This window comes from Camellia sinensis, chromosome 11 (genome assembly GCF_055761805.1).
Source record: "Camellia sinensis isolate YWXY chromosome 11, ASM5576180v1, whole genome shotgun sequence".
Lineage (NCBI taxonomy): Eukaryota > Viridiplantae > Streptophyta > Magnoliopsida > Ericales > Theaceae > Camellia > Camellia sinensis.
In genome coordinates this window covers 168651471-168674300 of record NC_138971.1, presented here as the reverse complement: position 1 = coordinate 168674300, position 22830 = coordinate 168651471, and the positions used below count along the sequence as shown (strand labels likewise).

At 34.3% G+C, this 22830-nt stretch overlaps 1 protein-coding gene across 2 annotated transcripts; it reads right to left on the bottom strand.

Moving 5' to 3' along the window:
* Positions 1 to 10366: 10366 nt before the first annotated feature.
* LOC114311323 (uncharacterized) lies at positions 10367 to 21657 on the bottom strand. Of its 2 annotated transcripts, none has more exons than XM_082896066.1 (14): positions 21283 to 21657; positions 21120 to 21167; positions 20970 to 21030; positions 20793 to 20825; positions 19903 to 20027; positions 14244 to 14378; positions 13319 to 13395; positions 12923 to 13164; positions 12231 to 12287; positions 11961 to 12129; positions 11396 to 11453; positions 11229 to 11314; positions 11087 to 11143; positions 10367 to 10800 (listed from the first exon to the last, which is right to left on the bottom strand). In XM_082896066.1, exons 1-14 carry the CDS (start codon positions 21455 to 21457, stop codon positions 10720 to 10722), a joined length of 1404 nt encoding a protein of 467 aa, XP_082752192.1. In that variant the 5' UTR covers positions 21458 to 21657; the 3' UTR covers positions 10367 to 10719. The 2 variants fall into 2 exon arrangements, with proteins under 2 accessions (XP_082752192.1, XP_082752193.1); XM_082896067.1 differs by having other exon boundaries at positions 19903 to 20007.
* Positions 21658 to 22830: the final 1173 nt, after the last annotated feature.

Here is a 22830-nt window from a genome sequence, read left to right as displayed (position 1 = left end):
GAAGTTGATATCATGAGGGATGCCACGCATGTTGATCTTGTCTCTTTCATTTTTCTTCTTTGTTTTTTTGGGAATTAGATCTCTTCCTAGATCTTCTTTAGCTGTACTCCTAATCTCTTGTCTAATACTGAAATCTCCCTTACATCAGTAGTTATTTTTAGTGTGGTGCTGTTGATATGCCTACAACTACTGTATATGCTTTTGTTTTTTTTACTCCCATTAATTATTTAATTAATTTTTTTTATAATTGACAATATTGTAGGTAAGAAAACGTTGATTAATCAGTTTTGAGCTTAATTTAACCGATTTCGACACAAAGCACCACCCCCACTGGCCCTCTGAGCCATGGGCTCAATCCTGTCAACAACTATTACAATGTAAGTAAGCAAGGCTGATTAATCAGTTTTAAGCTTAATTTTAACTGATTTTGACACATAGAGCACGACCCCCACTGGTCCTCTGATCCATGGGTCAATCCCATCAACAAATATTACAATGTAGGTGGGTTACTGTATTGTGTGGCTAACAACACAATATTGGAAGAAGTTTCATTTACAGGAAAGGAATTTAGGCACTGTTCATCAGGTCTAAAAAACATGATCATGGGATCCTAAAACCTTGTCTGGTTCTGGGTTTTGTGATACTTTTTAACAACTCGTGTGCGGACCATTAATGGTGGTCAAAAGGAACATTTTAAATATTGTGAAAGAACTATACTGTGCTGGATTTTCAAAAAATTAGTCATTGCATTTAATATATGAAAAATCCAGGTTTTTCCTTTTCCTGATTCTGTTTCCGTTCTTTTAGCTTTTAATCTTAAATGGTCTATTAATTAGCAGAGAAGAATCCAAATTGTTAAATGGATTGCTTAATAGGATGACATAGATTGCTTAGCTGCAAGGCAAGGGTTTGGAAAGGGTCTGCCTTAGGGGTGCACAACAACGACAGCTCATTTTAGCCCTTATTTTGGAACTTAAACAACTCCATATTATATATGTGTTTGGCAAGTGGGTTTGCAGGCTTTTTTGGCTATTTTAACCACAAAAAACAAAATAGGCTATTTTAGCCATAACAAACAAAACATCACATCCAACTCATAATCATTACATTCTTCTCTCACAAAAAAACTCAAAAAAGCCAAAAAGCCAAAAAGTCCTTCCCAAACCAAGCTTTTAAGCTCAGGCTAAAATAACAAAAAAAGTCAAAAAATCAAAAAGTCAACCCACTTCCCAAAAGGCATAAAAGCGGTGCTATGAAGTCAAGTTCTCTTTACACTTATTTTATTACCTGTGGAATTTCTCATGTCTGGTGAGTGGGTTTGGACTTATTGGGGTCCTACCTGTCTTGATTGCAGAATGCATTAATCTATTGCTAGGAACCCACATGCAGAGGACCCATATTAGGAGAAACTAACGTGGCCACAAATGGATGGTGGAGATCTATTTGTGGCAGTATTGTGAGCACCACTGAATAATTTTCACCACATTAGGGTGGAGATCACACATGTTGGTTGGATGGGATGATTAGCCTCTTACCAATATACTGCTTAAGAGTATTGATGTATGCAAGTTCTAGGCTTGGATCATTACTGAATAGTTGATTGGTTCTTATCTCTTTGGATGTGCTTTAAGGGACCTTATTATGATTTACCCTCAAGAATTTACGGCAAAGGCGAAGAAGAGAAATCGAAATCACAAAAACACACCAACATAGAAGAATTTACGTGGATTGGCAATATGCTTATGTTCACGTGCGAAGAATGATGTGCGAAGAATGACAAAGGAGTTTCACTATGAATATAGATATTACAATGAGCCAGTTCTCTCTCTCTTAAATCCTATTCACAACCTAGAACCCCGAAATAACCCAATATAATACATAAGTATCTGAAAGTAGTAAATTGAATCAAAATAGACTCAAATAGAAATAATGGGTTGGGTGTCATTAGTCCATTAACCGGATCGTGCAAGTTGTCAATGAGTGATAAGCATCATTTGAATTGAATTTGAGACACACCCACAACAGTTGCTCGCCTCATCTTTGCATCCATGATAGTTAAAAGTGGAGTGGGATTAATTAGGACACCATGGGATCATTTTTCTGAATATCCTTCGTCCCTGTATCAAACTTGCTCTTTACTACATGATTTAGAGTTTAAATAAAATATAGGCAAAATGCTAGGTTTATTAAATAAAATACACTCTTGACTTGCCTTTCAAGAGATTGATCTAGTCCAACCATGCCAACCATGCCACTAAGAGCATCCACAATGTGTTAAAAACGTGTATTAAGGTGTGTTATATGACAAAAAGTGATAAAAGTGGGGTCTAAAAATGTGTGTTAAAAGCTTGTTAATTTTAGAAAGTGAGTGGTGGTGCAATGGATATGTTAAAGTGTGTGTTAAGAATATATATATATATATATAAAATAAAAACATATACAGTGTCACCTTTCTTGACCCCCACTAGTATCAAATTCCCCACTTTATAATAATTGTATCCACAATACACCAAAATCATCAATTACAAACCACATATATGTGTCGATATATATATATAGAGAGAGAGAGAGGGAGAGAGAGAGAGTAGAGATACCTTGGAGGACTTCTCTGGGAGGAGAATACCGATGGCAGTCTTGGAGGGAGGGACGATCTTCTCCACCAAAACTTTGTTAAATATTGGGATCAAATGCTTCGCCATTTCGCTTATTCCCTCAACTCTTTTGCCAAAATTAGGCTAGCGCTCTCTCTCTCTCTCTATGTATATCTCTGTGTTTTGGAGCAAGGGTTCGGACGTCCAACCGGACGACTGGTCGGACATTCGGCCAGACGGCCTTACTATTTCTCTTTCTCTCTCACTAGCTAGAATGTTGGCTGTACACATAATTTAGCATCTGATACTAGTTTTGAGCACTAACATTACCTTTAACAATTCTATTGCAACACCAAACAACACACTTAGCTGGCCAAAACTAGACATCTGACACTAACATCATCCTTAATTTGTCCATTGTGGATGCTCTAATAATTGTATTAGGGGTAACGACACCAATAATTATTATTTTGCAGGTTTGAGGTTATTTGACAAGTTGACATGCCCTCAAGCTCATATGAGAGTGAAGTTATGATTTATATATATAAATATGTGTTCCTTCCATTTCAAAATATTAGTTTCTTATTCTATTTTTTATTATCTCCAAATATTAGTTCTTTTTTAAAAATTAAGAAATAAAATAATATAAATTTATTATTTTGTTTTTCTTTTAAATTTATTAATAATACAAAAAGTATAGTCATAACAATTGATATTCTCAAAAAAAATAAATATATTATCAAAATATAATATTAAAAAATTAATATTTTTAAGATATAATAATTATACTATTGAAAAAAGTTAAATTTTTTGAGAGAAATTATTATTTTGAGATTGCCACTAATAGAAAAGTACAAATAGTAGTAACAATTATTACAGATGCCTCAGGTTAGGCCAAGGCGACAAGTTCGAGGACAAAGTGAAGTGGTTCTTATTCTGTGCTAAGCGCATCGGGAATATGTATTATTAAATAGCGCAGTGATTGAGGGCCCGACGTTTCGGGGCTCGAATGCCCCGAAATTCCGTTTAAGGTAAAAAAAAAAAAGGAAAAAAGAAAGAAAAAAAAAAACAGTTTCCAAAATTAGAAATTAGGGACATTAGGGGCAAATTTTTTAGGGCCACCAATCATTTTTGTATTAAATATTTTAACCACAAAAGCAGTGATATCAGTCAAATGGTCATTAGCTTTATACAGCCAACTCTTTATTTAGCTGTTGTTTATCAATTAGTTAAAAAATTATTATAAATTATTATATATTTTTATTTTTTTATATATTTTTATATAAAATTAAAAATTATTAAAATAATATATTTCTAAGCGGGACTTTAATTGGCTTTAGCATGTGATTAGCTAACTATTGTATGTGTGTAGTTTGTAGGAGAAGCCAGACACAATAAAGTCATTTGGAAATTCCACCCAGATTTTGTAAATATAACCTGAGTTTTAAGAAAGAAAGAAATTGAAAGAGAAAATGTTTTATCATAAAAGGAAAATAAATAATAATTTGAGTACTATTGAGATGTGAAATATGTGGGGTATTGCGAAGCTTTTGATGAGAAGATTGAGAATCTACAAAGGTAGATCTAAAATCATAGTATGTGGGATAAGATTGTGTGTTTGACTCTTCCCAAACCCGCAATGGCAGGATTGAACTTTGTACACTAAGCTGCCCTTTCTATGGCACGAGAACATAATTAACTTAGCTGCCCAACCAACTATGCAAATATACATAGCATAAAGTTTAGGATTATATTGATAAGAGAATCATTAGTTGATCTGATCTAATTATTCTACAGGAGTTTGATTTGATTATGCAATCTCTGTATCATCTATCTATACTATTATATGAGCACTGGATTTAGTGTCCAAGTATTTGGTGGCTTCTCATTTTGTTATGTGTCTTTTATTTTCTAATTAAAAAAAAAAAAGATAAACAAGACTCGAACCTTAGATTTTGAATTTATCAAATAAGACCTTTACTACTACACTAGCACACAATGGCCTATTTTGAAAACTTAGCCTATTTTGAAAACTCAGCAAAAAGTCAACTTTTTTATTTTTTTGAATCATATCGCATCTCTATTTTTTTACACGTTTTTTTTTTTTTAAATTTAAAAAGTTAACTTTTAACTTCTAAAAATAAGTCAATATTTTATTTTATATTTACTTATTTGAATTATACACGCATTGCGTGTGCCATCCGCTAGTGTATATATATATCAACTCACTCTTGATGATGATAGTTTATATGTAGAGTTTAGTTGTCTCCATATTGATTAAGCAAACCATGGGTTGTTATTTCTTTATGGTCTGTAGAAGATGGTAGTCTGTTACAAATTTTACCATTGTAGTACTTCCATAGAAGTTTTTTTTGAACACATGCTTGTTATGCTGTGAATGACACACTAGGTGGAAAAATAGTGTTGCGATGGGGAATCAGAACAAACACAAAGCCCACAAAGATAATACTTATGTCTATAGGGGAAGAATAACAGAAAATTTTCACTTTTAAAGTAGTGAATATAATGAGCCGGATCTTACTAAAATCCCAAAATAATCCTCATATACGAGATTTGAGTAATACCAAACCAGGTCAAATAGGCCCAATATATGCTCGCTACGGGTTTTAGGCACAATCCTGATTAAATTAAAAAAAACACCCACAATAGATAGAGATAACCTAACCACAACAATCAAGTGTGATTATTATTGTGAAATTATAGAGTTTAGATAAACAAATTTAGAGATCATTGCTTTCCAGCTAGCTTTGGTATTCAAATAACACTGACTCAGTAATAGGATATGAAATATAACGATAATGCATAAACTGAATCTTGCCTTGCCTAGATGGTGTTTGTGTGATTCATAACAGTTGCAATATTAAAACTTAGCACACCATTCCCGTGTTGACATGTAGCAACATTAGCATATTATTTTTTGATGTCATGCGTAACCATTAAGTGTTTATTATAAAGTATAAGTGTAACTTAATTAAGATTAAGAATCTAAATCCCGTTAAGTTGGAAGGGAATTAGAAAAACTAATGATCCGATGTGTCAACGCGTAAGGAGGACTTGTTAAGACCATATTAAATTTAGTTAGTTTGTAATCAAAATGTTTTACTAGATTTATAATCTGTAGCTTAAAATATGTTTCTTTAAAGAGTTTGCCAAGAAACTATTTTCTTCTCAAATTATTGTATTATATTAAGTGGGTGGTGGAAACTTCAATGAAGTACTTGTCTACCTTGTAGTTGCAATGCACTCAAATTCTCTCTCTCTCTCTCTCTCTCTCTCTCTCTCTCTCTCTCTCAAACACACACACACACACACACACACACACACACGTTTACCCATATAGGATGCATTAAGTGCAGTTACAGAAGGGGAGTGTTTGGTGCCTCGTTCACATAAACACAGCCATTCATATTTGCAGCTATATAGCTTCGACTATGATGGCTGAGAAAGCAAAATAGAAACTATAATAATATTAATATATGATCAAAGAGAACAAGAACCATTTGAGTTATCAAAGTGTCAAAGGCCATATACATAGCTAATATGGATCAGGATTAATCTCTGCAATCGTCTTGTTGTGTTATAGTTCAATAGCCTTTGTTCAAAATTAAAGCAAAATTACGTTGTTTTAGTGTGTGATTTAAATGTCATTTTATTCAAGTTTTAACTCGAACCGTTTAATTATATATTTTGTTTGATGTATCTTATTGCGATAAAAAATACAGTAATGTTATTGCAGGAAAATCATGATAGAGAAATTGAACTTCTAATTATTGAAGAGTGTTTGAATATTGTAAACTTTAAAATGCTATTGCTAACTTATTGTGTTATGATTAGTGTAAACTAGGTGGTGTACAGTTGTATCTAAGGAGGCTACCTAACAGTGTTGGTATATTGTAGTTTTTTTTAACTACAATTTGTAGTTTTTTTATATATTATTATCACTATCAGGTGCGACCCATTTGTACCACAACAAAAAAATTAAATAAATACCATATGCAAAACAAATTAAAATTCTATTGGAAAGACTTTGTTAAGTTGAGATAGAGGACAGATGTGCAAAATGAGTGGTTGAGAGACCTTCTCGCTCTAAAATTTATGTCTCCTGGTTATCAATATATTTTCAATTGATTGATATAGTAAAAATCTCAAGATACAATTGTGATTAAAAGTATATTAGAACAAATAAGCATATATTTGTTTGAGGATGGAATATAATGACTTGTTTGGATGAGTCATGGTTCGTGCAAGTATTGATTCACACTAAAATCAATGACAAAATGGTGTATTCTCAAGACTAACGTGGATAATTTTTATATTTTGCAAGCACCAACACATGCATAGAGGTCAATTGTCCATTTTAAGAGAAGAGTAGCACCAGCACCAACACATGCATAGAGGTCAAAACCAATTTGCTTGTGTACTACTTAGGATTTAAACTTCGGTCAAAAAAAACCTACCGATACACTTGTGAGTGTGAGGTCAACTTAGTCACAAGTCCAACTCCATAACTTTGACAATAATAACTTTTCTTTGTTCACTACTTGGCATATGTGTTTTGTATATTAACTTCACAAGAAAGCAAAATAATAGAACTCCTCCCAAGGTTAGTTTGAAAAATCAGATTAGCTTCTATTTAGACTCATGTGATGTTTAGAAAGCAGATAAAAAGGTTATTTTTTAACTGAACAAGTCAAAATATTAGAAAGAGAAGTTGTCTAAAAGTCAAAAAAAAGAGCCTAAAATTTTCAATTCAAATTCTATAAGAGAAGTTTTATAGCTGCTGTTGAACTTACAACTTCACTCACAAAATTGACTGAATTTTGAATCAAATTGGAGAGAAGCCATTTCTTTAAAAATAATATTTTTTAAAAAAATTATTTAATAGATCAGATTTATATAACATGTGTGATGTGTCCTTCAATAATAGGGAGATACATGATCATGTATCCCCTTATTATTTACTAGATAATTTTTCCGCGTATTGAGTTTTCAAGCGATTATCAGCACTATGTCATGTACCGACTCATTAGAAATGCAAGTTTTACACCAAGCAACTTGCAAGTGCATTCATTTGTGAGCGGCAAGGCAGGCGGTAGATCTTTATCGCATCACCTGAGTTGGTCCTTAGGCATAATGTACAGGGTACGCAGTACCATTCGTAGAGTCGGCTTTTCAGGAGGATGACAAATCCCCAATCTGTGATAAGTGGTATCAGAGCCAGCTTAGGGGGCATTGTAATGGGGATGGTACGTGAAACTTACACCAAGCACCTTTATTATGGGGTCGGCACCAAGGGTGGTGTCCATGCAAGGCGGGTTCCCATGGGTAGGGAACAGACAAACATGAAGGCAAGTAAGGTAATGTCCCCCCTGACGAAGGCATCAAGGATTGGCGGTAGTAGCATGTCACGTACCGACTCATTGAAGATGCAAGTTCTACACTAAACACCTTGCAAGCGCATTCGTTTGTGTGCGGCAAGACAGGCAAGGTAGATCCCTATCGCATCACCTGGGTTGGTTCTTGGGCATAATGCATGGGGTACGCATTAGAGTTGGCTTCTCGAGAGGATAACAAGCGCCAAGTCTGTAATAACTAGCTCTTAAGATATATAAATATATATATATTTCTTTGCTTGGTTTTTTTTTTTTTTTTCTTGCACCCAAATTGCTTGGCATAACATTAACCACTAGTTCTATATATATATATATATATATATATTTGAAATAGACTTGTTTTCAGTCCACTTTATGGATTGGATAGTATTATTGGGTTCGTGAGGCTCACCACGGATCTTATTTTGATAATTCGAACCATTCAATATGTAGAACTCATCAAGTATTTTGTTCCTGCAAAAAAATCATGTTGATCGGATATCTATAACTACTTGATCGGTTCAGATTTTTACTAATAATTTATTTTAAAAATTATATTTACCATTGACAAAAATTTGATCCGATCAAATAGCTATTGTTATTTGATCAACATGATTTTTTGTAAGAATAAAGTACTCGACAAGTTTTACATATTGAACGGTTCGGATTATCTAAATAAAATCCATAGTAAACCTTCACGAACTTAACAAGATACTCAAATCTAATTTCAGAGCGGAGGGAAGCTTGTTTTTTTTTCATCACGAGGAAACAAATTCAGAGTTAGGGTTGGTTTGGGATGTTCTAAAAAAATGTACTTGTTGGCTTATATGGGTTGGGTTTGGGTTGGGTTTGATGTGATGTATTAGAGAGGTGATGTGATTTAAATAAGATGATATGACTTAAATGAGATAGTGACTTTTTGATTTTTTGTATTATTTAGTAGATGCCAAACTTGACCTTAACGTAATACACCAAAAAAGTAGTTTTGAGATGTGGTCATCCATGACATAGGGCTATCATAAAAATGGCCTAGGAACCATGAACCTAGTAACTTGGTGATGCAACATGCAAATATAAAAATAAAATAAAAGAACGATGAGAGAGAGAAAGAGCGAGCGAGCGCGCCTTGAAACAAACCATGTCCATAACTTCATGCATACTAGAATACAGGAAGAGGGTCCGTGCTGTTCTCAAAATACAATAGTGACTGTGGTTCTTCTATTTAAGATATATTATGCTCTTATTTTTATGATCTAAATCGTTTATATTGTAGGGTTTGTTGAGTATTTCATGCCTACCAAAAATCATATTAATCGGATATTAATAACTATATGATCAAATTGTATATTATTTATGCTATTTCTCAAAAGAAAAACGTATTATTTATTTTTTTGGTTATCAATCATATAGTTGTTGATATTCGATTAATATAATTTTTTATAAGCATGAATTACTCAACAAATCCTACAAAATAAACAGTTTGGATCATAAAAATAAGACCATAATACACCTCAAACACCTCAAACGGAGGCACTACAATCACTATCTTTTTTTCACAAAATAAACGATTTGAATCATAAAAATAACATTATCACAGTCACTGTGCTTTTATCGTTTGTTTTAGTTGTACTGAAACTGCACATGATTCTCTACATTTAATGGCCTGACCGACCTTTTTCTAAAAACTAATCTTTGTTCTTTAGAATACTGGAGTGTATATTAGCATGCTTTGGTCTGGGCCAGAGAACAGGCCAGGTTTAGGGCACTAACCCAAAAAAACTCTACACTTTTTTGGGTGTAGTAGAGCCCGAAGGCCCAACTTCTTTTTAGCTTCAAACCTAGCCCATAGGTTGGGCTTCCATGAGTCACTAACCCCCCGTTTTGGCAAAACATATTTACAAATTATTTAGTTTCAAATTTAAAATCCAGCCCATACAATTTTTTTAAAAAAATTTCTCTTCTTTCGGACGATCCTTTTATTTATTTATTTATATTTTGTTATATCAAACTATTTTAAAAAAAAAAATTGTTTTATTAAAAAACATTTTGATAATGAAACCAAACAGAGCATATGTCTTGGGAGTTTTTCATTTTTTTGACCAAACTAGTATTTAGTTATTTAGTTTAGAAAATGGATTCTAAAAACAAAATCAAACCGAGTTGGTTTTGGAATTTCCACTTTAGCTTTTTTTTTTTTGAAGCTCAAAATGTAGTTTTTGAAGCTGGGTTTGGGTTTTTTTTTTTTTTTTTTTTTTCCTGTAATTTTTTTTTTTTGGTTTTGCTAAACATGAATTGATTTAATTTTCAAAATGTTTTCTAAAAAAATTTAAAACTAGATTGGTGAAAGAACGGACATCTCATACCATCACTTCACACTCTGGATGACAAAATGGTGTTTACTTCTCTATTCCAATATGAAAATAGTGAAAGAAAATTGAAAATGGTTCTATTTTCTGCAAGTACAGTGGACACGTATAGTGAACAGGACACAAAAAAATTGATCTATCAAAGCTAAATAGTTCTCCGTATTTTTTTTTTAATATTAAAAACACATACAAAAGGTGATGGGGGACCATGTTTCAAGGGACTGCTATAAAAATTAAAATTAAAATAAAATAAAACAAAATAAAATCTTTTGGACATCTCCATTGCAGCAAGAGGAGTGAATTATCTGAAAATTTCTGGCAAAAAGGTCCTTTGTTGCAGATGATGATATTCTTGTTAGATCCACAATCTCAAGCGTTCGTGGTAGACAGCTTTTTTATCTTCCTGTCATGGTTGAGCATTGCACCCACACTCTCCACCACCAAAATAATCTGCACAGCAAACAAAACAGAGAGAGAGAATGAATTATTCACAGTAGTGTGCGATTGCGCAAGCACGAGATTTTGTTCATAGTTTTGAGCTAATAAATGCATGAGAATTATCATTATGTGAGTGTGCTCCAAAAATAACATGTGAGAAAAGGCAAACTTTCTTCTTACGTGCTCCACCTATATGCAGGTTTGCGCTCATCCAATAAAGCATGTTCTATTTTACTAAAAATTGAGAGAGAGAGAGAGAGAGAGAGAGAGAGAGTTTCAGAAAAGAGTTTAAACAAACCTGCAAGCAAGCATAAGCCATGGCAGTTGCAAAGTAAAAGTTCGCATTGCCAGTGCCCTGTAAATGATTCAATAAATCAATGATCCAAATAAGTTACTTCTACTTCGGTGGCCATGCGTGTGAATCTCAGGCAAAAACATACCCTCCATATCCATAGGTTGTGCATCACAGGGCTAAGGAGAGAAACCCCAATGTATCCACAGAAGAGGAAGAAAGAGAACCTCATATCTGCATGGCATTGTAGGTAGAAATCCTAAGATGTTGATCCATTAAAACCCAGCAGAAACAAACCTGGCCGTACTAACTTACCTGCTAGTTCATTGATAAACAAACCCAACAAACCCAAGTACAGAGCCGAGTCTCCAACCTGATCCATTTTGAACCAGTCAAAAATATAAAGCAAAGAAATTGAGTCACAATAAATGCATTTATGATTTCAATAAAAGTCAAGGGTTCAGAAGCCAAATTGTTGTTTTCACTTGTTCTAAAGGACATCGGATAGAAAAAAAGTACTTGCCAAATTAGCAAATCTCAAATTTCATAACATTATTAGGAAGATTCAAGTTGCATTATCTCATTAGGTGGCTAGCAGCTGCAAGATAATTAAGCAGTCAAGAAGACCGGCTTTCAAAATTTTTTAGAGGTCTTATCAAGCCCTCGGAAAGATTACAGTCCAATAGTCTCCTACCAATAACCTCCTTATTTATAGGGAAAAGACAGCACAGTAACAGCCATAGAATTCAAAACTAAATCAAAAAATGAGAAACTTGTTAATGCTGGAAATGAAAGAGCAATTTGCTTTACTTTTTGGTTAATCACACAAAGAACTCCAATCCAGGTGAAAATAGGACTTCAAGGAAAAGATGAAACTTACTGAAGGGTAAGATTTAAGCATTGATGAGATTGCAATGTACACAAAAGCCAGAAAGCAAGGCCGGTGGTTTAGCCGTATGGCTAATGGCAATATCATGAATAGAATATTTAAATGGAAAACCATCAGAAAGAAATTTCTGAAAAAATCAAACACTTCCGCAAAGAAGTACCTGCATTCGAGTAAACAAAGAGATCATAGATGTGAGACCTTAAATGTTGGACTAAATCATTTCATAAAAACAGCAAACAACACAGATGTCTTTGCACTCACCACAAGACGCCTATATTCGGAGACAAGTCTTCCACTGTGAGAATAAACCCATAAGTTCTGTAGAATTTATCCATGCACATGAACAATCAATAACACTTAAAAACAATAATCATTACCAATATCTATATTAAGCCATCTTCATGACTAAGAAAAATAGGAGAAATCATCATAAAACCATCTGTCCAGTCCAGGATAGTCCATAGAGAATCAACATCGTGTAAAATCAAAGTAATTTTGTTTCAATTATATTGATACTTAATTTGCAAGTATCTCACACATAAAATACAAAAAGAAGGGGTTCCATTCCAACTGTTTGTGCAAGTGGATTAACATAGATTACACATAAATAGCATGTTGAACTGATTCAGGAAAAAGGGCATGCATTGCATCTCAGAAAGCACTGTGAATTGCGTTAAATACACATCAGCAGTGTCTGTTGTTGGATTAATTCATGATTACAGACACAGTCCATCTAAGTTGGTAATAGATGGAAGGGAAGGATTAATTTCCATTTACAAAAAGGTTACAAGCCCTTCAAAGGTACAAAATAGATAAAGAAAGTCATCATCAATGCTTGGAGGATGTCCCAACAAATCAAACTGAAAATCATTAGACTTCAAAATAAGATATACTAGATTTCATATATATATATATATATATTTTTGGTAAGAGACTATATTTCATATTGCTACCTCTTAAACATCTCCCGAAGACCACCATATTGTTTAACAGAAATGCCACATAGAACTAACACGTAGAATGCCCACATGGATGCCCACAAGAAGAAACACACAACTGGTTTCCAAGAGAAACAAATTAGTTGCACTGGTTGATTTTTCAATTCCTTCTGTTGACCTGTCAGTTCACAGGAGTTCCTTTGCAGTAACAATTTCCTTGGGGGAGCATCTGGACCATAACCTAATAAAAGAATCACCTGGAAAAGAATGAACCAAATTTAACAAATCATAAGAGGTTGATGCACATGAATGAAAGAAAAATTAGTAGGAGATTTCACTGGTTATTTCAGTCTGTATTCTGTATGAAGAACCTATTGTTCCCAACAAACACCAGATGAAGGGAAAGCATACCGGTACAATCAGAATAGCAGGATAAAGGGACAAATGTGTTGCTATGACCCATCCAAAAGCTGCCAATGGAATTTGTCCTGCACTCCAACAGAAGTAAGACACTAAATGGCCCGATACATGTTATATGCAAAAAAATCAATAACTACTCAATTAAATAAGCCTTCCCAACAGAAAATTCAATTGCCAGTAATATTAATTAAGTAACATGGCTAGTGTGGAAAGAAGCCCCAAGATTGGGAAATTAATGCCTGTTACATAATGCAAAATCACAATATCAACATTATTAATTTCATTTCGTGTAATGAAGATTTCCTTTTTTACGACCACTATATGTTAACTGTTAACCACAAAGCTCTAAATTTGTCATTAAAATCTTCTTCTCAGCTAATTTCATAAATGTAATGACAAGTTTTATTAGCATATGATAAGTAAGCTATAAACAACCATCAAAATCACAGTTTATTTCAAAAGACAAGATATAAAATAATGAAAGGACAGAAATGATGATAATTATTACCTAGGTGTTCATTTCCTAACTGGAGTTTTTTATGTAATAAAAACTGGTATGAGTACAAAACACCTAGGACTTGCATAGTTGCATGTCACCACAAAAAAGGGAGAAAGGATTAAAGAATAATTGTCATCTCAATTTAAAATGGATGCACATTATGTCATCCTTGTAATCCTACTTAAGAAGACTAACAAATAATCTTTTGAACAACATAAAAAGAAAACAGATTTGAAATGTTTTCAAGCAATGCAAATGAATCTGAAACTGGAACACAAAAAATAAGACACAAATAATTATACTAAAGAGTTGATAAATTCAACTAAAGATGGGAAAAATTCACTTAATAATTCAAAGGACCCATAAAAGCATTAAAATAGTCATGAACTATGCAAAGAAAGAATTACAGTTTCTTACGTGTACAAGCTCCGTAAAGTGACAGTATGATGACCAAATTTTCAATTGGAGAAGTAGACAAACCCACACAACTGACTATGGTAAAAGGATTCCATAAGTACACCAGAGCAGCGATATCCCCAGATGAAAGAATCTCTGCAAAAAGTTTGGAGAGTGTAATTCATCAGCTTATAAGGGAATTGTTGGGGTATATCTCCTTATTGGAGTTTGAGACCCAATTGGTTTTGGAAAAAGAATTTTAATTTGTTTTGGTTTGGGTATAATATATTTTAATATATTATATCTAATTTAGAGACCCAATTCAATTTAGATACAATTAGAGTTTGATAAAACAAACTCAAGACCCAACTATATATATATATGGCTTTGTTTTCGGAGAGAGTTAACAGTGGCCTAATTATATATTTGTTTTTCCCGAAATTGAGTGAAGCAGCGGCAGCACTTTTTGATCAATGGATTGGTGAGATAGTGCTTTGGTGAAATTTGGTGGAATCAATTCTTGATTTTCGGCTACTGTTGGTGTGAGTATTCGGCTGCTTTGTGTGGGTTGATTTGGAGTATTATTTTGGGTCTTCTACAACTTTGGTTTCTAAAGATTTTGGTTTATCTATTTGGTGAGATCTTTCCTCTTGTTTATTTGTGATTATTTGGAATTCACCTAAGGGTGGTTTTGTGAGACCATTGGTGTCTCGTTTGTAATCGTTTGAAAACTTTGTGGTTGATAGTGGAATCAGATTTCGATCCCGTGGACGTACCTCACATTGAGGGAACCACGTAAAAATTCTTGTGTTGCTTTTGATTTAATTTTTCCGCATTAGTTTTTATTCCCATTGATTAATTTACTTGTGGGGAATCATTGATTTTCCCTAACAACTGGTATCAAAGCTTAGGTTTATTTGAGTTTCTTTATTTGTATAAATCAATGGAGGGGAATGTGGGTCGTATGTCTAGCTTCAATGGAAGCAATTGGGTGACTTGGAAAACTAAAATGGAGGACCTATTATTTTGTAAAGATTTATATGGACCCATTGAGGGTGATTCTGGCAAACCCGAGGGTATGAAAGATGATGAATGGAATAGGCTTAATCGAAAAGCCGTTGGTGTTATCCGTCAATGGATCGATGACAGTGTATTTCATCATGTTGCTACTGAAACTTCGGCACATGATTTATGAAAAAAATTAGAGAGTCTTTATGATAAAAAATTAGCCATAAATAAAGCCTTTCTGTTTCGTAAGTTGGTTAATTTAAAATAAAAAATGGCAGCCCCATTCCAAAACATTTGAATGAAATAAAAAGTATTGTTAACCAACTTGCTTCTATGAAAATTATTTTTGATAATGAGTTGCAGGCTTTGATGCTACTTAGTTCTTTGCCCGAAAGTTGGGAAACTTTGGTTGTGACAGTTAGCAATTCGGCACCCGGTGGAGTTGTCACAATGGGTCAAGTCACTAGTAGCCTGTTGAATGAAGAAACTAGAAGAAAATCAGCAGGTTCCTCTCATTCGGAAGCATTCGTTGTGAGAGGCCGAAGCAAAACAAGGGGGAGGAGTAAGACTCCTCATGGTTGTGATCAAAGCCGTGACAAATCAAAAGATAATTCTTTTTCAAAGAAAGACATTGAGTGCTATTATTGCCATGAGAAAGGGCACATGAAGCGAGAATGCCGAAAGCTCAAGAACAAAGAGAAAAGGCGTCAAAAGTGTGGATAAGAAGTAAGAAGACACAACGGCAGTTACTACCGATGGTCTCATGGTCGTTTGTAAAGATGATTGTATCAATTTTGTGGGCCAAGAGAGCAATTGGGTGATTGATTCCGGTGCTTCTTTTCATGTGACTTCTCGAGTTGATTTCTTCACTACCTACACCAAAGGAGATTATGGTTCTGTTTGAATGGGTAATGAAGGTTTGTCCAAGATTATTGGCATGGGTGATGTTTGCTTGGAAACAAATTTGGGCTGCAAGTTGTTGCTTAAAGATGTGAGGCATGTTCCTAACATTCGCCTCAATTTGATCTCTACTGGGAAGCTAGATGATGAAGGCTTCAACAATAAATTTGGTGATGGAATATGGAAGCTCACAAAGGGTTCTTTGGTGGTGGCTAAGTGCAAGAAGACTCATAAAGGAAAAATTTGTAAAGGTGTTATCAATACACTTGAAGATGATACTTCTACCGAATTGTGACACAAGCGGCTTGGCCACATGAGTGAAAAGGGGCTGCAAGTTTTGTTCAAGAAAGAGCTTCTACCCGGTTTGAAAGGTACATATCTCAAAACTTGTGTTCATTGTTTGGCTACTAAACAATATAGAGTTTCTTTTCATAAAAATATTGCTTCTAGAAAAGAAAATGTTTTTGAGTTGATTCATTCGGATGTTTGTGGTCCTTTAAAAGTTAGAACACAGTGGTGCACTTTATTTTGTTACTTTCATTGATGATTATTCGAGGAAAGTTTGGGGTTTTCTTCTAAAAACTAAAGATCAAGTTCTAGAAGCATTTTCGCATTTTCAAGCCATAGTTGAAAGAGAAACAGTGTAGAAATTGAAGTGCATCTGATCAGACAATGGTGCTGAATACATTGGGTCATTTGATGAGTATTGTCGCAGCCAAGGTATTCGGCACCAAAAGACAGTTAAGAAGGCTCCTCAACAAAATGGTGTTACCGAGAGGATGAACCGCACCATTGTGGAAAGAACAAGGTGTTTGCTTTCACAAGCTAAATTGCCAAGATCCTTTTGGGGTGGGGCATTGAGGACAGCGGTTGATGTGATCAATTTGTCTCATTCCTATCCTTTGAATGGTGATGTTCCAGAAAGAGTTTGGACCGGCAAAGATGTGACTTATAAGCACTTGAGAGTGTTTGGTTGCCGAGCTTTTGTTCTCATTCCAAAGGATGAGAGGTCCAAGCTTGACAGTAAGTCAAGACAATGCATTTTTCTTGGCTATGGACGTGATGAATTTGGGTATAGATTGTGGGATCCGGTCGACAAGAAAGTTATTCGAAGCCGTGATGTTGTGTTTCTTGAAGACCAAACAATTGAAGACTTTGGCAAAGGTGATCAACCGGAGCCAAAAACTGGTGATCTCATTGACATGGATCCATCTCCTTCATCTTCAGTTGATGATGAAAATGGGAGAGATATGCAGCCACCTATTGAAGATGTGGAGGATGATGCTAATCCTAATGAAGTTGAGCCAGAAATTGAGGAAGAGCATCCAACTCAAGAAACGCCACCACAACTTGAGTTGAGGAAATCTACAAGGGACCGACAACCTTCAAGAAAGTATACTCCCAATAAATTTGTGTTGATTTCCGATCAAGGGGAGTCTGAGAGCTACCAAGAAGGAATTGAGCATGCAAAGAAAGGTGATTGGAAAAAGGCCATGGACGAGGAGATGAATTCCTTGCTTGAAAACCAGACTTATGATTTAGTGAAGTTGCCTAAAGGGAGGAAAATTCTGAAAAATAAGTGGGTTTTCAAATTGAAGAATGATATCAAGAATCTGAGGTACAAGGCACGTCTTGTTGTGAAAGGCTTTGGGCAAAAGAAAGGTATTGACTTTGACGAGATTTTCTCACCGGTTGTAAAGATGTCTTCTATTCGGGTTGTACTTGGCATGACTGCAAGTATGAACCTTGAAGTTGAGCAACTTGATGTGAAGACCGCATTTCTTCATGGTGATCTTGAAGAAGAAATTTACATGGAGCAACAAGAAGGTTTTGTTGAAAAAGGGAAAGAGAAATTTGTTTGCAAATTAAAGAAAAGTTTGTATGGTCTCAAGCAAGCCCCGCGACAATGGTACAAAAAATTTGACTCTTTCATGATGGATAATGGTTTTTCTAAAACCACTTCGGACCATTGTGTGTTTGTGAAAAATTTTCCGGATGGCAAATTTATTATTCTTTTGCTTTATGTTGATGACATGTTAATTGTGGGTCAAGATTCTACCATGATTAATAGGTTGAAATTAGAGTTGAGCAAGTCTTTTGCTATGAAAGATTTGGGACCGGCAAAGCAAATACTTGGTATGAAAATTGTTCGTGATCGCAAAGAGGGACTGATTTGGTTGTCTCAAGAAAGCTACATTAAGAAAGTTCTTGAGAGGTTCAACATGAATAAAGCAAAACCGGTTGGTTGTCCACTTGCAGGTCACTTCAAACTTAGTTCGAATCAATGTCCTACAAGTGAGAAAGACAAAGAAGAGATGTTGAAAATTCCTTATGCTTCAACAGTTGGTTCTTTGATGTACGCCATGGTTTGTACAAGGCCGGATATTGCTCACGCCGTTGGTGTGGTGAGTCAATTTCTCTCTAATCCGGGTAAAGAACATTGGGCAGCGGTAAAATGGATTCTAGGATATCTTCGAGGGACTTCGAAGGTGTGTTTGTGTTTTGGGGATGGTAAGCCGATGCTTGATGGGTTCACAGATTCTGACATGGCCGGTGATATTGATTCTAGGAAATCTAATTCGGGGTATTTGATGACTTTTGCAGGGGGAGCTGTGACATGGCAATCTAAATTACAAAAATGTGTTGCTCTCTCAACTACCGAAGCTGAATTTATTGCCATTACAGAAGCTTGCAAAGAAGAGTTATGGTTGAAGAAATTTTTGCAAGAGTTGGGTTTGAAGCAAGAAAAGTATGTGCTTTATTGTGATAGTCAAAGTGCTATTCACTTGAGTAAAAATTTTACTTTTCATTCGAGATTGAAACACATTGATGTGAGATACCATTGGATTCGTGATATGTTAGATTCGAAATTGTTGCAACTCGAAAAGGTTCACACGGATGATAATATTTCGGATATATTGACTAAGACTTTGTCGAGAGACAAACATTTGAAATGTCGAACTTTGGCGGGTATGGTTGATGTCTCCACCTAAATCGGCAGGGGGAGAATTGTTGAGGTATATCCCCTTATTGGAGTTTGAGACCCAATTGGTTTTGGAAAAAGAATTTTAATTTGTTTTGGTTTGGGTATAATATATTTTAATATATTATATCTAATTTAGAGACCCAATTCAATTTGGATACAATTAGAGTTTGATAAAACAAACTCAAGACCCAACTATATATATATATGGCTTTGTTTTCGGAGAGAGTTAACAGTGGCCTAATTATATATTTGTTTTTCCCGAAGTTGAGTGAAGCAGCAGCCGCACTTTTTGATCAATGGATTGGTGAGACAGTGCTTAGGTGAAATTTGGTGGAATCAATTCTTGATTTTCGGCTACTGTTGGTGTGAATATTCGGCTGCTTTGTGTGGGTTGATTTAGAGTATTATTTTGGGTCTTCTACAACTTTGGTTTCTGAAGATTTTGATTTATCTATTTGGTGAGGTCTTTCCTCTTGTTTATTTGTGATTATTTGGAATTCACCTAAGGGTGGTTTTGTGAGACCATTGGTGTCTCGTTTGTAATCGTTTGAAAACTTTGTGGTTGATAGTGAAATCGGAACGTACCTCACATTGAAGGAACCACGTAAAAATTCTTGTGTTGTTTTTGATTTAATTTTCCCGCATTAGTTTTTATTCCCATTGATTAATTTACTTGTAGGGAATCTTCGATTTTCCCTAACAGGAATAAACATGGGGAAAAAATGGAATCCAACAACAATTATTTATTGGACATTTTTCACAATCAAACAAATATTTTACACTCACCTGAATTTTCCAACAGTCCAACAAGGCCTAGTGATTTCAATCTTTGAGAATATGCTTTTTGAAGATTCAGGCCAGTTGAACGAATAAGCATTGCAGTGACAAAATCTGCAATGACAAAAACCAAACTGTATCCAAGAATGTGTTGATATTAACTGTGTAACTAAAGAAGTTGCTTATCAGGAAGAAAGAAAATAAAAACAAATAAATACTGTGTAACTAAAGAAGTAACAATCGTTCAGGAATGCAAATTAATATCCAACTTCTTTTCCATTGTTCGCTAATAATAATTATAATAGTTACACATTAATCAGTGATCGATACAAATAAAATTAACAACACTAGCGTCTCAGGACGTAATTTAGGAAATGTGCATAGGTGAGGAGTTTTTTTCAGCTTTTTCGCCTTCTAACTCCTTAATCTACAATAAAATGATTTTTTGCCAAAAATTTGATGCCTCTCTATTGCTTGAACCACTACTATTAGTTTGCTTTCAAACTAGAGAATCCACCTAGAAATGGTATTGCCACTGATATAAACCACAGCCTATCTCTATATTGCAACTTGTGTTAGCAACGTTAATAGAATTTGTCCCCATGAATTGAACAAAGCACTGTAAGGAATAAACAGAAGAAAAAAAAAAGAAGGCGGCATGACTACTGGCAACTCGTAACATCTGGTTGGTTGTGCCCCTGTTGATTCTTATTGTACCGGGACAAATAAAATTTTAAATGCTAACACGAACAACAACAACAACAACAACAAAAGCAGATTTATATTTATGTATCAAAAAAACACCAGCAACAAAATGAAAATCAGATAGAATTATCAAGAGAAAACAAAACAAAAAACAAAAACTATACTAATTAAGAGAAATTAATAAAACATATTACCTGCAAATAAGTTGATTTGGCTGGCCGTCAATTCTGTTCCCAACAAAATGATACAGTAAGTAAGTAACCATAACATAGGTGCTTATACATATACAAACATACATGTAAGTAATTATACTACATGAATTGAAGCCTAAGGCTGTCTTTGAAGCATGGATTGCCTGAATTAAATGGTACCTTTTAACAGTGAGAGGACCAAGGATTGAGAGTAAAATAGGAGATCCATGATACATTGAACCTATAGAACCAAAAACAAATAGTATCAAATTAAGCTTAATATGTAAATAAATCAGTAATCAGCATTATCAATCATGATAGTGAAAAAACCTGCATAGGGAGACATCGAGGACTGTTTCAACCAGTAACCTTCAGCCACTGCAAAATCGAAATATGCAAATGTAGTAAATACTCAATTATTCATACAATTATATATATATATATATATATCGAGAGAGAGAGAGAGAGAGAGAGAGAGAGAGTGAGAGAGTACGGCGGCGGAGGGAGGTGAGAGGAGTGGAGACTTCGGGACGAGAGGACAAGTAGAGGTTTTGGGGGAAGTAGATGAGGATGAGTCTGAAGAGAATTGAAGCGAATGCCCAGCTCCAAAACCATGGCTTCTTCTTCTGCCAATTCTGATGAGTCTTCTCCATTGATGCTTCCTCCATTTTCAGCAGATCAGAGACGATTCTCCTCACTCAGAGAGAGTCGACCGCGTTGGATTGGAGGGTTTGGCATCGACCGAGACACAAACTGACTCTGACGACGTCGTTTGCTTTTTTTTTTGAGCACATTTTGATAAAATACACTCTAACCATGCGCCTGTTTGTTTTGAGAGATAATGAATAGGGGACTGAGATTGAGACGGAAGTAGGATTCAATAGTATCAGGGGTATTTATACGTAGCTTCTAATAATTAGATTTATTGTTTAATAGGTATTATTTTGAAAAATAGATAAGAGATTTAAAATTCTCTTCGGATTATAATGGGCATTGGAGAAGAAATTAGGATAGAGGCTTGAGACTTGGAATTAGAAAATAGTCTGTCAGATTATTTTTTTATATAATTTTTTATTTTTTACATCCTTGACCTTTTTTAAAACATTAATATTTAATTTTTTTTATATTTTTTGTTAAGTAAAAATCATAATTTTATTTGTTTTATTATTTTTATTTTATTTTTTATTTTTTTCATATTGGACCTTTTTTTTTTTTGAACATTAATGTTTAATGTTTTTGTATTTTTTTATTACTTTATATTTATTTTATATGAAAATAATTTAGCAATTTCTACATCAATAACTATCACCAAAACAAACACAATTTTACTAATCCCCTCACTAACAATCCCCTTACTACGAATCTCCTCTATTCTACTTCTGAAAACAAACGGGCTCGTGCTATGTTTGACTATTTTTTTACTTGGAAAAATTAGTCTAAGATCTCTGCCTAACTTTTGATAAGAGGAGAAGTCCATAATAATATTTTTTGATGCCTAAGGTCCCTCAACCTTATTTTACGTTGTAAAATACCTAATTTACCCTTATTTATAACATACGTTTGTTTGGATTTTGATAAACTAAATATTCTATTGCTGTTTGGTAGAAGATTTCATGGGGATGAACTTCATGGTGGAGATTTCGTAGGGATTTTACAAGTGTTACAGTGGACTTGACGATGGAGATTGTTATGATTGTGTAGGTGTTATAGTGGTGTTGATCGTGTAGGTTTTTCAGTTGAGTTGAATTAGGTATGTTTTCGATGGAGATTCCATATTGATTTCGATTTTTGTTTTGAATATGTAATGATTCCGATTTCATATTAGTTTTTCGAGTGTATTTTGCATTAGGTTTTTGTTTTCAGTTTTGATCAATTTAAAAGAGAGGCTAACTCAATGAAGTTGTTTATGATTTTTGGAGTTGATTTTTCATTCTCTATTATTGATCAATTTTAAAGAGAGGCCAGCTTGATAGAGTTGCTTTTGATTTTTGGAGTTCATTTTTCATTCTCTGTTTTTTGATTAATTTCAAAAAGAGTTGAC